General features: G+C 42.2%; 1 protein-coding gene across 7 annotated transcripts in view; it reads right to left on the bottom strand.

Annotated features, from left to right (window-relative positions):
- Positions 1-17,978, bottom strand: part of LOC120308860 (carbonic anhydrase 3-like) — a 62,765-nt gene that overhangs the window by 37,385 nt on the left and 7,402 nt on the right. For 3 of the 7 annotated variants that reach the window (XM_039345464.1, XM_039345463.1, XM_039345462.1), the window contains exon 2: positions 618-1,390. The exons of 3 other annotated variants lie outside the window; for them this stretch is intronic. In XM_039345464.1, the coding sequence (XP_039201398.1) occupies positions 618-651 (34 nt within the window). In that variant the 5' untranslated portion in view covers positions 652-1,390. Of the gene's footprint in view, positions 1-617; positions 1,391-3,021; positions 3,132-17,978 lie in introns of those variants that run through there. One more of the 7 variants, XM_039345466.1, reaches the window with a different exon arrangement.

Raw genomic sequence — 17,978 nt, forward strand, 5'->3', positions numbered from 1 at the left:
TATGTTTTAAGCCAACAACTACAACCACAAAGGTTTGCTACTGTCAACCAATTCTGAACGTATTAACAAAACCTTTTTGTTCATCTTCATTTTTTTTAATTCATTTTTATTCAGAGAAAAACTGTTCATACTTTCACTTTTATTTTTAATATCTCAGTTATGATAGCATGATTTAATTCAATTATATATTATGTTTAAGTAGTGTGGTAGAAACAGCCAAGACAAGAAAATACAGTCATCCTGCTTACTTTTCAAGAGCATTCAGCCTCACCCAATGTTTCACTTAGAACAGTTGGGTTTCCCCATCCATGTGCACAAAATGTGGCTGATGTAATTCATTATCTTAATTGCCAGATTAAACATTCACACTGATTTTACTGGCAGCCACTTTAAATGCACTCTGAAAATACTTTACTAGTTTATCTTTATGTCTATTGCCTTCTTGTCCATCTAGACTGTCTTTAAAAATTCCATTTTTAAAATTCCATAAATTTTCTGCATCTATTCAGGAAGAGCCCACACTATACTCCATGATCCCTAGCATGGAAAGCATTCATTCTGAATTTGTTCCTTTTCCCACAGCCACATGAACTCAGGATTTCAATTATAGCACTTACGCAAGTTGTAGGGCAACAAGTCAACAACTGACATGCCTTCATCTGTGAGCTTGCAACATTTGTTTAGCCATAAATTCAGAGGTGCTGCAGCTGGTGATAGGCTGCCACATAGTTCTGCAGTTCTATAATAGGTCTGGTTTGATGAGGCGTCCCCTTCTCTTGGGTGGACTTTTTAAACAAAGATATTAAATTGTACAAAAGAGTTTGCAGAACCAGAGTTCACAAGAACGACTGACATCATTTTTAATCCTGAATTAAAGAGATTTAAAAGTCTCTGAAAAGCATTGCAAGTCTTGGACTTGCTTTTCAGCAAAGTACAAGTGTCCTGAGTAAAGGGAAAAAAATTTCATTGCGAAGTCCTTGAAATCCCAATAGAAAGACTGATAAGGATCATCTGATAAGTTTTGCTCTAGTTGTTATGAGTTTTCCTTCAGTGATTCAGACTCAGTCTTCATGAGGTCTCTGTCCAGGTCTCTGGAATGTTCTTTTAGCTGACTTCAAGGGTTGAGTTCTTGGTTTGTTTTTTTTTTTAGAAAGCATTAACACACATCTTTGAAATGGGTTTAACTTGTTAAATGTTTTTTAATTTATTTTTAATATTCATGGATTTAACTTGGGTTTATCATATTGTGGCTTTATTTTTTATTGTCACAACTGAGTGATTGAAGCCTTGCCTCTTTTGAATATGTGTTGCACACAATGTATACATATACAAAGGGAGTGGGTTTAAATTACCAGATTGTGTTCATTATTTTGATGTCATTGATTCCTCCCTGCATAGACAGAAAAAGAGAGAGGGAGAAGGAGAGGGAGAGGGAGGGAGAGAGGGAGGGAAGGAGGGGAGAAAGAGAGAGAGAGGGAAAGAGAGAGAGAGAGGGAAAGAGAGAGAGAGAGAGGGAGAGATTACATGATTTGTGTACCATCTCAAAATATCTTCCTTATGACCAATATTTCCCATCCCCAAGATGCCAAAATACAATGCATAGGAAAATATTTTGAAACAGTTACATCTATAAATATTTGTACGGTTCTCATATATTACTGAGCACGTAAGTGTGTTGTATAAGTGTGCCTTGCACATATCTGAAGTGTTTAAATTACAGTAAAAAACAGATGTTGTGTCCAAGCATTTTTAATATTATTATTCTTTCATCTAAATTTAAGCAGAGTTGGATATGGTTAGTATTTAACTCAGAGAGCATTAGAAAATCCTAGACCTGTAGGCTAGACTGGGAAGTCCAAACTCATCCTGGAGAAGATAATGGTACACCTGGAGAAGCAATTGTATTCTGTAGACATGGAATTATCTTATGTAGACATTCCCTCCACACCAGTCTCCTTCTATGCAGCATAGAAAAGTTTGGTCACATATTAATAGTTCTCCCTTTTTGCCGACCTCTTTATCTCCATGATACATTTGCCTTGCAGCCCAGAAGCACTAGTTTAGGGTGGTCACCTCTCCTGTAAGCATTCCTCAAGAAGTTATGCCCACTTTGATCCAGCTGCCCATTGTCAATTGCCAACTGAAAAACGTCACCTACCCACCCTCAATGCCCTATCCACTGTTCCATAAACAAACATTACAGATAGGAAAACACAAATATTTGCTTACTGAAAAAATCAACAGGAAAGGATTATTATACTGGTTGAACAAAAACAGAAATGGTTCCCCTCCTATTCCATTTCCTCCAGATAAAGTGCTAAAAGCACATACAAGAAGCTGCCTTTTTTGTTTATTAAGCCACCCCAAACATTCAATGGCTACTCATACAAATATATTTTGGTTTGGTTTGGTTTGGTTTGGTTTGGTTTGGTTTGGTTTGTATGGCTGCCTATCTCACCTAAATAACTCTGAGCAGTTTACAAGTCATGTTTGGAAGGACATGTTTGGAATTATAATTTAGGTCTATAATGACATCTGATTTATCCTATATGTCTGCAGATATATGTAAGCACACATATGCACGCACACATGTATTAAGAAAGACATTTATAAAATATTGAGCATATTAAAAAAGCAAGTTTAATGATAGTAATAGTCAATAATACTTAAGGAGAAGGGATTTACAAGCATCTTAAGTTGCCTACTAGAGATCACATTACACTTTACAAGATTCCAGGCTGGATTATCAGACATTAAGTACTGCAAGCAAAAACATATGTACAGGAACTCATATAGTTCATTGTCTAAATGTTAGAGGAAAAGTTTGTGATGATACATAGAGGTTAAGCCAATGTAACATGTATTATCTGCAACTAATTAGGAAGGGAGAAATCTATTTCATTTCCATTTGTTTGCAAGCAGAAAGTATTTTGTATTTTGAACCAATACATAAATTGGAATTTAGTTATCAATTAAAATTAATTTTTTTCTGAATTATTTGTTGTCATACTTAAAGATTACCTTTCCTTCAGGAATCTGAGATGTCATACAGTGTACTTCCTCCATTTCTTTGTCACAACAACCACATGAAAAAGGTTGCAAAGAGGGCTGATTGACCAGTCATCTCATGAGGTTCTGTGGCTGAAGTTTGGCTTTAATCTAGATCAGGGGTATCACACAGCCAGCCCAGGGGCCAGATGCATCATGCTGAAATCGTGCCCACCCTATTGCCAGCAATGGAAAAAAAGTCACATTATGTCACGACACGTCATGTGACGTTGCAAGTTTGACATCCCGATCTAGATCTAGCTGATCTTAATCGAATTACTCAAGACAACTTTCTTCTGCTCCCTTCCATGGAGTGGTCTTTTTTGTTGAATATAATAATAATAATAATAGTAGTAGTAGTAGTAGTAGTAGTAGTAGTAGTAGTAGTAGTAGTAAAGTTGGAAGGGACCTTGGAAGTCATCTAGTCCAACCCCCTGCTCAGGCAGGTAACCCTATACCATTTCGGACAAATGGCTGTCCATCTCTTCTTAAAAATCTCCAGTGTTGGAGCAATCACCGTTTCTGGATGCAGGTGGTTTCCACTGGTTAACTGTTCTAACTGTCAGAAGTTTCTCCTTAGTCTAGGTTGCTTCTCTCCTGCTTAGTTTTTCCACCCGTTGCTTCTTTTCCTGCCCTTCAGGCGCCTTGGAAAATCGCTTGACACCCCTCTTCTTTATGGCAGCCCCTGAGATATTGGAATACTGCTATCATGTCCCCCCCCTTGTCCTTCTCTTCGTTAAACTAGACATAACCAAGTCTAGCAACCGTTCCTTATATGTTTTAGCCTCCAGTCCCCTAATCATCTTTGTTTGCTCTTCTCTGTACTCTTTCTAGAGTCTCAACATCTTTTTTACATCGTGGTGACCAAAACTGGATGCAGTATTCCAAGTGTGGCCTTACCAAGGCATTGTAGAGTGGTATTAATACTTCACGTGATCTTGATTCTATCCCTCTGTTAATGCAGCCTAGCACTTGTTGGCCTTTTTGGCAGCTGCAGCACACTGCTGGCTCATATTTAAGTGATTGTCTACTAGGACTCCGAGGTCCCTCTCACAGTTACTATATTGAGCATGGTGCCCCTTATACTATATCTGTGCATTTGGTTTTCTTGCCTAATGTAGAACCTTGCTTTTTTCACCATTGAATTTCATTTTGTTAGTTAGTGCCCAGTGTTCAAGTCTGTCCAGATCCTTCTGTATCTTAAGCCTGTCTTCTGGAGTGTTGGCTATTCCTTCCAGCTTGGTGTCGTCTGCAAATTTGATGAGTTCCCCATCTATCCCCTCGTCCAAATTGTTGATAAAGATGTTGAAGAGCACTGGGCCCAGAACAGAGCCCTGGGGCACTCCACTACACACTTCCCTCCATGTAGATGCAGTTCCATTGAGGACCACACTCTGAGTGCAGCCGGTTAGCCATTGATGAATAGCTATAAGAAAAATTCCACAGGTTGCAGAAAAACCTAACTCTGTTAAACATAATGACAAAGAGACATGATCAAGCATTCAATCATACCAATATTCCATGAATATACAGATTTTTTTTAGATTTCAGTCCAAATGTGAATTGCATATCATAGACCATTTAAATCCAACATTTTGATGGCTAATCCCAGCTGGTAGCTGCATGGAATTTGTTCTGTGATTATTTAAGTACCTGCCACTTTGATGAATTGTTCCTACTCCCTGCCAGGGAATGAGTTAGGAACATAAATGTAGAAAGATGTTTTTTTTTTAATCCATTGAACTTTCTAACTCTAGCTACATAGCTAACAAGAAAGGAAATTAGCTAGGCATTCAGAGATTTTTTTTTTTTTTACCCGGATGCTCTGTTCTCCATTTTTTTTCCTTTGAACATGGTACTGCAAGGAAGCATCCAGATGCTGGTATTGCTCTGGAAATGATTATTTCCCAAAGTGCCCCAATACTTCTGTTCTAGAAATAAACTTAGATGTACAATATTTTGAATTGTTTATACCCCACCTAGCCATGTTGAGAATTGGAGCTGAATTTGCTCCCTTCCTATTAATACATTGGCAAACTTAAAAAAATGGATTTACTACAAAACTGCAAGAACTTATTTTAAATCATTGGCTCATTGGGAGATAAACAAGTTGTTTTTCTGTGAGCATGATTGAGTTCCTATGGTATTCAAAATCATGATTTGTTTCACCATTGTTTGTTTAACACATCAAATATTTGGCTGAATTGTTTACTTGGATCAGAGGAGCCAGCGCTTCTGTCTCATTCTTCATCTCCAGCCAATCCAGTTCTTTCTGCTAAGGGCCCTTCTTCTATTTCCAAAGCACTATACTCTCTATATCAGGGGTGTCAAACTGCCGGTCCCCGGATGCATCACACGGAAGCTGCACTTAACCCATTGCCGGCAATGGCAAAACTGTCCCAATAAGTTGCACAACGTCACATGACATTGTGAGTTTGACATCTCTGCTCTATATGGAAATGGGGCAACATGCTGTTCAATCCCAGTGATAATAATATAAAGATAGCTTACTAAGGAATCAAATCCATATTATGTATTTTAGCAGCAGTAACTTCAACAAACTGCAGTGACACTAAAATGACAACACACATATGATTGTGCACTGATTGTATGATGACATCATCATGGATATGTCATTATTTGTTTTCTTTCCACAGATGATTCTGGATTAAGCATTGGTCAAAATGCAAGACTTTTTCTGATTCCCTGATTAGTGTTAACTGTGTCAAGAACTTCACAGCCGATAATCAGAAATTAGATAGGAAATAGAGATTTAGGTGTAAATATTCTGCCAGTTTATGTATTTATGCATTCAAATAAAGCAAGGATCATGGTAATGATATCCTATTTGTAGGAAAATGAAGGCCTTGAAATGTCTCCCTGCTTGGAAATATGGTACACGTGTGTACTCATACTGAATTCCAGAGAAAAGAGCAACATTTTGGAACTTTGCAACAGCACACTCTTTTGTCGTTCCTCCCCCAAACTGCAAAGATATGATTATGTTGAGGAATAAAAGTAAATTATGCTGAAAGCATGATGCATAAAAAGTAAATGTTTATAACTTTGAAATTGTTGGGCTTCAGCAGCCCATATAATTAAATATTCTATAAAACAGAGAGGGAGGTTTTGTTTTTTGTTTAAAGAGGAAAGCATACATCTCAGGAGATAGCAGGCAGTAACATACACCTTTCCTAATACTTGCCAGTCTCTGTCCCCAGTGAGAATGCACTGTATGATTTGCATATTTCTGTAATTGTAAATCCGCAGTGCATGCTAATCTTATAAATGGTAGTGGAGACAGTGGACCACAGATTATTATAGACTTATGATGGAAGATAAGGTTCTCAGTAGTTACTAGTCATAATGCTGTCTCCAGTATGTTTACCCATCAATTGCTGAGGAAAATGAATGGCAGAATTTTATTGTGGTCTTGCATAATTATTTTCCTGTAGACCCATAACAAAGTTACCATTGCACAACATAAACACTAAAGAGAGTTTTGGTCTCATCCAGCGCAGACTTTCCTAAGATTTTCTATTTTGGGGGAGAATGTTAAAAATTCCAAGGAATCACACTGGTGTCAATTCTGTTTAGTACTGTTACTATGCTATTTCCATATTATTATAGTTGATTTAAATTCATTTCAATAATGTTTTCAAAAGGGGGGTGGGTGAATGTGAGGTTTGGAATGAAATACCCAAACTGGTGCAGGAATTAACTCCTTTATTACTGATTTCATTGCAGAAATGATGGTTCTTGCCAATACTAATATTTTAAAAGATGAAAAATGTATGGGAATGAAAAACAAATATATTAATTTCATTCTTTTAACGAGCTCTCTAAAAAAATGATAACTAGAAAAGTTGATCATTTTTATTCTGTAAACAATGTTACTTTCATGTCTTTCTTACTTTTCTATTCACTTTCTTCCAAGCAACTCAGGAGAGCCTACAAATTCTTCTTTACATTTACCTTCATAACAATTTCATAATATAGGATGAGATGAAAGAAAGGCTGCTCCAGAATCACCCTCTAAGTCAGCGGTTCTCAACCTGTGGGTCGGGACCCCATTTGGGGTCGAACGACCATTTCATGGGGGTCACCAAACAACGCAGTCCACCATTTTTCCCCCCTTTTCCTTAGCTGTGCTACTCCCTTTTATTCTATTGGCTTTTGAAAGCCAATAGAATAGACTCTCTTGAATAGAGTCTAATTCTATTGGCTTTCCAAAGCCAATAGGAATTGTCCATGCTGTCTCTGCCCTGCTGAGCCCGCCAAAAGTCCCATTCTGCAAACGGTGCTGCAAGTTGTCTGCAGCAAAGGTGAGCTGTCTGGAAGTTTCCACCCCTCCCTGCTGAGCAACTACTAAAAATGTAAGTAAAAGAGAGCCAGGGGTGGAAGGTTGGAGGCCGGCGGGCGCAGGGAGGGTGGCCCAGCCGGTGGTCGGCCTGCGCCGTCTCTGCTGCTTGCCAGCTACGCCTCGGCCGGCGCAGGGGGCGGCACCATGCATGCGCGACACGCCCGGGCAGGGAAAGTCCTCGACTTACAACTGGTTGGGTAGTCCTTGACTTACGACCGGTTGGGGGTCGCGGCATTAAAAAGGTTGAGAACCACTGCTCTAAGTTTCCTGGTAGAGTGTGGACTTGAACCTGGAATTTACTGGTGCAATCCAACATTCTAGCCACTACACTACTTGGATATTATAGATTTATAATATAAGTATATTATATATAATATACAAAAACTTCTAGAATATTTCTTTCCTCTCTCACATTAATTGCAATTTTTCCCAATCTGATACAAATTTCCCCAGTCTGATGCATTCTGGATATGTGTGAATTACTAAGCCCATCCTCTGCAGCCATCTGAATGTGGTTTGGTAGGAAGAGCATGTAGGGAAGGTATGGTAGGATGTTTCTCTGCTATTCTGCCCTTCCAACTGCTCAGCACAAATTACCCTGTGAGTTGTCTAGAATGAACATGCTGTAGATTAGATGAATTGATTCTGGGAAGACAGTCAGCCTAAATAATATCCCTGTCCCCCATTGTTCAAAAAGCAATTGAATACTGATTTCTTAGCTCCCTCTTATGGCAAGAGAATATTATTGTCCAAACATTTCAACAAAATGAAGAAACTCTGAATGTTGCTGAATTATTGGTAAGTGAAACTTTACATAAGATTTTCAGCCCTATGTAAGGTCATCTTGAGGATGTTGAAAAAAGTCAAGATGGCAGCTGTAACCACACAGTTGAAGCCCTGTTCTGCTTTAAATGAATAACACATGTAAAAAAAGATGTGGCTTTGATCACATGTTTGTGGTCACCATCTTGACTTCATTGAGCTTGCCTCCCTGAGATTGTTCCTGGCCATGTGGTCTACAATTCAAGGTGAGTTTATGGTGAAATTTTCAAACCTGACATATTTTGTTGCTGGGTGTGTGTGTGTCCCTTTAAACCAATTTAGAAACAAGGAGCCATTATTTTCTTTGTTCTGAATTATTATGGAAAGTCTGACAATGTTCTATTTTCCACTCACTACCACTGAGTTTTGTGTTATTGAGATTTGCTTTCTCTTTTGAATGGTCTAACAAAGGAATGTATAGGGAAGGATTTATTGGATCAAATCAGCTTCAGATCTTCAAGGCCATAATCACAATCTCCATATTGTTGGTATTGCTAACTATGGACAGAATAGTTGAATCAATGTTCTCTGTCTACCAGCACATCTTGGGAGCCGATTGTTCGAAAAAAAAGTACAGCATTTTTTTAAAGGCTTTAAGGACACTGTGTTGAAGTTGAGGCATTTCTTTGGCAACTTTAACTGTCTGCAACCATATTTAATCCAATCTGTACAACAGCAATGCTTGCATTTATTTAAATGGGGAGAAAAAATCTAGCCAGGTGGGGCTGCTCTGGAAAGACTTGTGGACTTTAACTCCCAGAATTCCTCAGCCAGACAACTTTGCTGGCTGAGGAATTCTGGGAGTTGAAGTCCACAAGTCTTAAAGTTGCCAAGGTTGAGGACCCCTGGCCTAGGTCCCAAACTGTGAAAGGAACAAATTATATCTAGAAAATTATATCTATTTAATGCAAATTAGTGTAACATCATTCAAAGAGTTTTCTGGCCATGAGGAATTCTGATTTGGTTCTGACTCTGCAACAGTAATGCTAGATATCTCTTAGCTCTGCTTAGACTGATCCTCATTTATTGCCACTGAAATTAAACCAGGGCTTTTCAACCAGTAGTACGGGTACCACCTGGCAGGTGGTATGTAACCATCCTAGAAAAGTGGTAGTGGGGGAGGGGAATGAGCTGAACCAGTGGCAGCACCGCACAAACCTGAGCGAGCGATGGCTGGAGCTGCAGGGCTGTCAGGGCTCAGCGGAAGCGCCAGGCTCAGTGCCACTTTCCAGCTGATCGGTGCTTCGGGGCTATCAGGGCTCAGTGGAAGCACCAGGATCAGCGCCAGGCTCCAGCTGGAGCTCGGCATTGATCCTGGTGCTTCTGTGGAGCCCAGAAGAAGCACCAATCAGCTGGAAAGCAGCACTGATCCTGGCACTTCTGCTGACCCCAGAAGAAGTGCCGATCAGCTGGAATGTTGCAGCATCTCCAGGGTCTTGTGATTTACATTCAGATGCTTGGCAACTGATTCATATTTATGACAGTCACAGTGTCCCAGGGTCATGTGAAGTGACCAAAATCTGCTGCAACCACCCAGCAGACGGGGGGAATAAAAACCAAACACCCCCACCCCACCCCCGCTGCCAATCCTAAACAGAAATGCTCACAACAACGAAAACCTCGGACAGGAGGAAGAGTGCCACCGGGTGGGCAGGCAGGTGTCTTGCTCGGCTGTGGCTTGGGGGGTACTTTTTTCAATGCCATTGTAACTTCGAACAGTCACTAAGCGAACTGTTGTAAGTCGAGGACTACCTGTACTTTATCACTTTTTTCCTTTTTTTGACACCTTTCTAGGCACCTGGTGATACTAGGATGTTGCCATATCCTAAAAGTGGTACAATGGGTGAAAAGGTTGAAAAGTCCTGCATTAAACTATGTAAAAACACTGGGTTATGTAACAATCAATTAGAATTACATATTTATATGAATTAGTGACAAACTATAACTATCAAGAAGTTGAACAAGAGTTGATACCATTCTTTGTTCACAATTTTTATGTGGCAGCCAAACTGGAAAGAATAATGATGCCAGTCCTTTCAACAATAGGCCTAGCAGAGTCTTAAAAAAACAACATGGATAATTCAAACTATTTATAAAACTCTATAGTGGTTTATTGCAAATGTCCTGAGTCACAGTTCACAAGACTCAGGGATGGAGGTAAAAGCAAGCAAGAAAGTAAGAATGAAATTTGGATAACTATACAAATAAATTATCCTTAAAAAGACATGGATTTATTCTTTCATTTTTCTGAGGTTCTTGTCCTTAAGCTACTGTATGTTTGAAAGGCTTGATAATAGAGTATTTCCATTTCAGCAACTATTTCTTGCTAATAGACACTAGGGGTCAGCATCTACCACTGAAACATTGCCAACAGTATGGTTTCTGGTTTTTCTATTTAAAACAGGGTGTCCCCAACCTTCCTGGGTTGGTGGCCCTGTGGGAAAGGGAGGGGCAGGCACCTTTATGCATGCATGTGCACACATGCAAATGTGACTGCGTGATGTGCATGCAAACAGGGCCATGAGCATGCACACTCCCCAAATGGAGCTGCTAGCACTGGTGTGAGGCTTGTGGCAAGGCTAGTACCAGCGCAAGGGGGGGTGAGCACGTACACACACACACACACACACACACACACACACACACGCTCACTGGCCAGGCACTCACTTAGCAGAGTGGCCAAGACTCCACAGCCCAATAATGGACCACAGCCCATAGGTTGGGGACCTCTGGTTTAAAATTTTTGAGAAAAGGCATGATTTAAATAGATTTAAACACTTTAAACAGTGAATTTGCAGTCTAGTTGGCACAACAGTGAAGTTAGTGTTTTGTTATTCCAACCAATAAATATGATATTTATAAACATTTAATAGTTTAAGTGCTTCGTATACTTTTAAATCTTTCAACAACAGGACAGTTGGTAATGTTTCAGAGATTTATAACAGGGATGAAATTCAAACCTAGCTCTTCCTGATTCCAAGGTTTCTTCTGAGGACAGTCTCTTTTCCTTACAATCTGCATCGGTTAGATTCTTGATGGATGCAGTCTTGACTGAAGTAATGGATCAAATTTTAGTTTAGAGAGATGGGTTCAAACTGTTACTCAACCATGAAAACAGATCTCCTTTGTAGAGATATTAAATGGATAAAATAAGATGATCCTGATGTACCTTTCCTAACTTCTTGAAACCTGATAAAACAAATATTGCTTTCAGACTATTTATGCCTAGCTTAACAATTATTTCATCATACAGTCAGAGTGTGGCATGATGGTACCAGGTCATTCTCAACAGATGCTCTGGGGTTATAAAAAGCAGTTGTTCCTTTATTTCCCATTTTGTCCCACTGTGGGGATGAAATTCTTGACTGAATCAGGTCTTTTCTATAGACATTCACTGAGACCTCATTTTACTTATGCTAGAAATACTTGCAAGCTATTTCACAGTTTTCAAATAACTTAATCATTTTTGCCACCAGAGCTATTTCTGTCATGTTGTTTCCTAATACCCTAGTTTAACACATACTGAATTGTGGCAACAATTGGAATATTTGGCCCTAAACCAGTGGTTCTCAACCTGTGGGTTGGGACCCCATTTGGGGTTGAATGACCATTTCATGGGGGTCGCCAAACAAGGCTGTCCGCCATTTTTCCCCCCTTTTCTTTGGCCACGCCCCTGGCACCTGGTGATGTATAAGTGGTTGGGGGTCACCACAACATGGGGAACGGTATTATGGGGTCGCGGCATTAGAAAGGTTGAGAACCACTGCCCTAAACCTTCTTTACTTCTTGTCTACCATATTCATCTACATTCAAATAATCTCTAAATAGGAAAATATGGTGATGATGTTACACATTCAGTCATGTCTGACTCTTGGTGATTCTGTGGGTCAAATCTCTCCACATCTTCTGATCTTGCACTACTTCTTTGAATTGTTCTATGCTCTGGCTGGTACTAGCTTTGATGGTGTCCAGCCACTGAGTTCTTTGATGACCTGGTTTCCTTTTATTGCTAACTCTTCCAAACATAATTGCTTTCTCCAATGAATTCCCCTGGATGACATGGCCAAAGCAAATGAAATGCAGTATCGTGCCTTCCATTGACATGTCTGATGTTATTCACTCCAGTACTTGCTTGTTGGTCAACTTTGCTGTCCAATGAATACACAGGGTCCTTCTCCAGCATCACGGCTTAAATGAATCGATTTTCTTCCTGTCTTGCTTTTTTAAGGTCCAACATTCGCAACCAAGAAAAAGATGAGGGTTTTTGCAAAGTTGGTAAGGTGAGAGCTTTTCCAAATGCAAGTATAGGCATCAGGTAATGAACCCTCTTCTTCACTGTAAACATCATTGGATTATGCTGTACACTTGATGATTTGCAGTTGAAAAAGGCTCCACTCAAGGGCCATTGTGTTTGACACGAAATTTATAGTAACAACCACAGATCTTTGTTATCAGATGTCTGTCTTGCTGACCAGAACCTGGCAATACATCACACCCCTTCGTGCCTGTGGCTTGCCCAGGTAGTAGACACTCAGACATGGCTCAGATAGATTAGAATCTTTATACCAAACAAGAATAAAATCTCAGATTCCAGCACCGATTGTGCACTGCAGAGCAAAGAATTCAGATCTCTATGCATCTATGTTCTTCCTATCTTTCCAAGGTAGTGGGTATTTGTCAGTTTACTTGATGGCCTTTGGCATTTGAGATAAGTACAATAGTCTCTCTAGCCTGACAACTTTCTTATTTTTTTTGTGAAGACAAATGGTGCCCTAACAATTAGTACTATTCAGTGTCCTCCCAGTAACTGAATATTAAGGCGGCAGATATAGTAAAGGAAAACATGTTGTGCATAAGAGTTTTTAATTTGATAAATAAACAGGTCTTATCTAAAATAGCCGTTCTTGATATGATGTCCCCTAAATGTGTTGAGTGTACAACTTTGACTATCCCAATCTGCATTGCTATATAGTTCAGTTAAAAAAAAGAAGTAGAAATAAAAACTCCCATAGGTAGTTAAATTCTAAATTTAATGCCTGAAATCTCCAATTATATTAGAAGTGCATAATTTTCTTCATTGGAGACAGCAGTTTTAAAAATTATGTTTAGCCTTCTAAGCACTGCTTAAGAGTATAATGGTTACATGTGGTCATCACACAACTGAGAAACACCAACATTTGGGGAGTTGGGCTCTCTCACTTGTGTGATGACCACATGTAACCATTATACAGAGTGAGCAGAAGACAAAATAGGTGTATTAAACAGGGCAGAACTTCCAGATCTTTTGTAATGGTTTGAAGTAAAAGTGATTCTTTTTCTCAATTTCTCTTTAGTAAATTTTACTAAAATGAAAATGGTAATTGTTGAGTCCTTGGCGGGAAGCAGACACGAGAAGCAGTTGAAGTTCTCAGTTTCCTTTATTCAGCGTTCAGCTTACAAGTAGATGGCTTCAGCAGCTCCCAAAACCTCCCAGCTTCTTATATAGACGCTTCCCGGGTAAATGTGATACTTTTCCCGCGCCAGCACCCGCACATGGACACGGCGCTGGCGACAGCCTGTCTGGTCCCGGGCAGCTTTGCACCTGCCCGGGACTGCCTGCAAACGCCCGAGCCGTTTGCAAGGCTCAGGACACAACACCCCTTTCCCCCGGGCTAAAACTACTACCAACATATAATCATTTATTTTATGCAGTGTTCTGCTTCTCAGTGCTCCTATCGTTACCTGGCTTTTGTTTAGCCATCAATGTTATGTAATCCTCTAAGTATTTAGGAGACTTCTTTGCTCTCTGTGACCTTCTCAGCTCTGAGTTACTAGCATGAGTTCCCTGACTGGAGGGAGATGTGAGCCTGTTCTCCTTATTTTGCCTTGGTGCCTTCCAAGGACTGTGCCCCGATGCCTGGCCTGCTTGCTTGCCCACCGGGCTCGTCAGGCCAGGCTTCTGTCACTTTGTGACCTGGTTGACCTGCCTAGCTGTAGACCCTCGGGCCCCTTGAAGTGATAGCCACTGCTGGGCGTCTCTGTTGAACCTCCTAGGTCCGTCCAAGACATGTCAGGAGGCTGACCATTCCCTGAACCCCGTTCTGTTTCCGGGCTTGTGTGGGTTTCTGTACTTTCCCAAAACTCAGTTACTCCCTGATTTGGGCTAGAGGTGTTGTAGTCAGGACTTGGTTCCTCGACCACCTCCCTGTATGTTTGACCCCCTGTAGGATTTGGGGTAAGGTCAGGCCAACCTTGGGGATTGTGTGCCAGCTCTCTTGCGGGGAATGATTTGTTGGGATGCCCCCGGGTATCCTCCGTGACTGGAGTGCTGTGTGATGTGTGTGGAAAGTGAGTATGCCCCCGGGGTGACTCCCTGGCTGGAGTAGGCGTGGATGCCTGGTAGTTAGGTAGGCTCATAGAATTCTTGTTCGGAGCTCTCGCGGAACCCTGGGATGGGCCGTTTGTGGCTCCATCAGTGGAGATGGGCAGCAGCTCGTGCCCTTCCCTTTGCTCCAAAGGGTCCCCCTCCCCCCCTGGAAAAGACCCAGGAGTCTCATCTGAAAAGTCCCGCCTAGGGCGGAGTTGGTCGATGTGCCAACGCAGGACACGACCGTTGTCCAGGGCAACCTCGTAGGAGAGAGGACCTGTGACCCTGGAAATAGAAGCGGGGACCCAGGTATGACCAGGCCCGTAATTGCGAGCCCAAACCGGGGCACCCACAAGTAGTTGTCTAGGTGCCCTAGGATGTGAGGTAGATGAAGGCAGTCTGTCCGGATGCAACCGGTCAGTTTAGTAGTAAGTTGACGCCCCCAGCGAAGTTCAGCTGGGCTTCTCCCTGTAGAAGTGGACGGTGTGGTGCGATAAGAAAGGAGAAAGTCAGCCAACCTGTGATGCCAGTCCCCGTAGGTGAGTCTTTTCAAGGCGTCCTTTGTGATGCGCACCATACGTTCAGCCATACCGTTGGTGGACGGGTGGAAGGGTGCAGATGTGGCATGACGAATCATGTTAGCCTGTAAGAAAGCTTGGAATTCGGAGGAAGTGAATTGAGGGCCGTTGTCAGACACGATGACATCTGGAAGCCCGTGTGCAGCAAAAATCCCCCTCAGTACCTGAATAGTCTTTGCAGTGGTGGTGGAAGAGACAGGTACAACCTCAAGCCATTTTGAATGGCTGTCAACAAGGACCAAGAAGAACTGGCCCTGAAAGGGCCCAGCGTAGTCAATGTGCACCCTAGACCATGGGGACTGCGTTTCCTCCCATTTATGCACGGGAGCTTGGAGCATCTCTGGGCGAGATCGTTGGCACAGATGGCAAGCATGCACCTTAGCCTCAATATCCTTATCTAAAGCAGGCCACCACAAGTGGCTGCGTGCAAGAGCCTTCATACGAACAATGCCAGGATGACCCTCGTGGAGGGATTCTAAGACCCTAGTCCTCATTGAGGTGGGAATGACAACTCTGTTTCCCCAAAGCAGACAACCTGAGAAAGGGACAACTCGTTTCTTTTGGACCAGAAACTCTGAAACTCAGGACTAGGGCAGTGCTCAGGCCAACCGGACAAAACCCAGGAACGGACACGTGAAAGTGTGTGATCTGTACCTGTTTCAGCGGCAACATCCCTGGCACAAAGAGGGAGCTCGGGCAAGGCTTGGATTGATAGAATGTTGACAACTGGCGCAGGGTCAGCTTCTACTACTGGCAGAGGCAATCTACTGAGGCCATCAGCATGGCCCATTTCTTTCCCAGGCTTGTGGAGTAAAGAAAAATCATATGCAGACAAAAAAATAGACCACCTAAGCATTCTAGGGGAAATGATTTGGGGAGTCTGCTTACGTGTGGTAAACAGTCCCAGCAGAGGCTTATGGTCAGTGAAGACCGTGAAATGCCTGCCATATAGAAAATCGTGGAATTTTTTTAATTCCAGCAACAACAGCCAGAGCCTCCCTGTCTATCTGAGCGTAGTTGCGCTCAGCAGAAGACAATGTTCTGGAGTAATATGCAACAGGAACCTGAGTTCCATCAGACCTGAGGTGGCTCAGGACAGCTCCTACCCCGTAAGGGGACGCATCACATGCGATGCACACAGGAAGAGATTCGTTGAAATGTGCAAGTACACTGTTAGAAGTGAGCAAGGCCTTGACTTTGTTAAAGCAAGCCTCATGTGTTGTGACCACTGCCACACTGCTTGTTTGTCTAGTAGCCTGTGAAGAGGCTCAGCTACACTAGCTTTATGAGGAAGAAAAGAATTGTAGAAATTCAGGAGGCCCAGGAAGGCCTGAAGTTCAGCCTTGGACTTTGGCCTAGGTGCTTCTAAAATAGCTGTTAGTTTGGATTCAGCAGGGTGAATCCCAGCAGCATCAATTTTGAACCCCAGAAATTCAGTAGAAGGCACTCCAATCTTGCATTTGTCTTTTTTGAGCTTGAGGCCTGACTTCCTGAATCTTAACAGAACAGCCCTTAGCCTTCAGCTAGAATGTGTGTGGAGTCTCCTGCAATTAAGACATCATCAAAGTAGGGGCAAACCCCTGGTATACCCCGTAGTGTGTTTTCCATTACGCTTTGGAAAATCCCAGGAGCGACATTCACTCCAAACTGCAGCCTTTTTACCTTAAAGGCTCCCCTGTGGGTCACAATAGTCTGAGCTATAGCAGCATCATCATCAACAGGCAGCTGTTGATACGCTTGAGCTAGGTCAAGCTTTGCAAAAACGCGCCCCCCCTTGAGGGAGGCCAGAATATGACTGACCACAGGAACAGGATAGGCATGTTGCTGCAATGCCTTATTCAGAGTGCATTTGTAGTCAGCACAAATGCGAATGTCCCCATTTGCCTTTAGAGGCGTGACAATGGGGGTCTCCCAAGGACTGGAATCAACAGGTTCTAGGATTCCCTGTTGAATCAGTTTGTCTAACTCAGTGTCAATTTTACTCTTTAAAGCAAAAGGGACCCTTCTTGCTTTAATTCTAATGGGAGTGACAGTGGGGTCTAGCTTTAAGGACACAGGGGGTCCTTTGAATGTGCCCAGCTGGGGGCTGAAAACATCTGCATCTGCAAATTCTTTGCAGACTTCCTGTAGGTCGAGTGTTTGTAAGCTGTTGAGTCCTGTGACGTGTATCCCCAGGGCCTCAAACCAATCGAGTCCTATGAGACTCGTTCGTTCACCCCCTACTACTAATAAGTCTAGTGGACCTTCAAAACTCTTGTATTGCACGTTAAGGGTGGCCTCCCCCTTAACACACACTCTTGAATTTTGAAAATCTGTTAACACAATGTCAGAAGGCCTTAACTTGGCCTGAGTTCCACTACCGGAACAAATCTTCCTAAATGTATGCAAGGAGATAATTGAAAAGGCAGACCTGTGTCTAGTTCCATAGATAATGGAACCCCTTGTAGCTTCACCTTGAGTGACAGCTTTTTCTTAATGGGCTTGTGTGTGCCTGTCCTAAGGATGCTTCTTCGCGAAGCGCAAAACCCTACCCTATTCTGGCTGGGGAATCTGGTACCTTTCAGGCGCAGTTCTTCCTGAGGTTGTACCTTTCGTCGGCCCAGACACACAGCTGCAATGTGTCCTTGTTTGCCGCATGCCCGGCAGGTAGCGGAGCGGAACTTGCAGTCGGTTCTCCTGTGGCGACCTCCACAGCCGATGCACTTGAGCGGAGCTGAAGAGCTTCCCTTCTGTTTTTCTTCCGTCGTGGGGTGGAGACGGTCGACTTCCTCGTCCGGATCCTCCTCGGAGTTTCTTTGGGCGTCTTCCTGGTGCACGGATG

This window comes from Crotalus tigris, unplaced genomic scaffold (genome assembly GCF_016545835.1).
Source record: "Crotalus tigris isolate CLP2741 ecotype Arizona unplaced genomic scaffold, ASM1654583v1 scf7180000017952.28453644438:3035480, whole genome shotgun sequence".
NCBI classification, from domain to species: domain Eukaryota; kingdom Metazoa; phylum Chordata; class Lepidosauria; order Squamata; family Viperidae; genus Crotalus; species Crotalus tigris.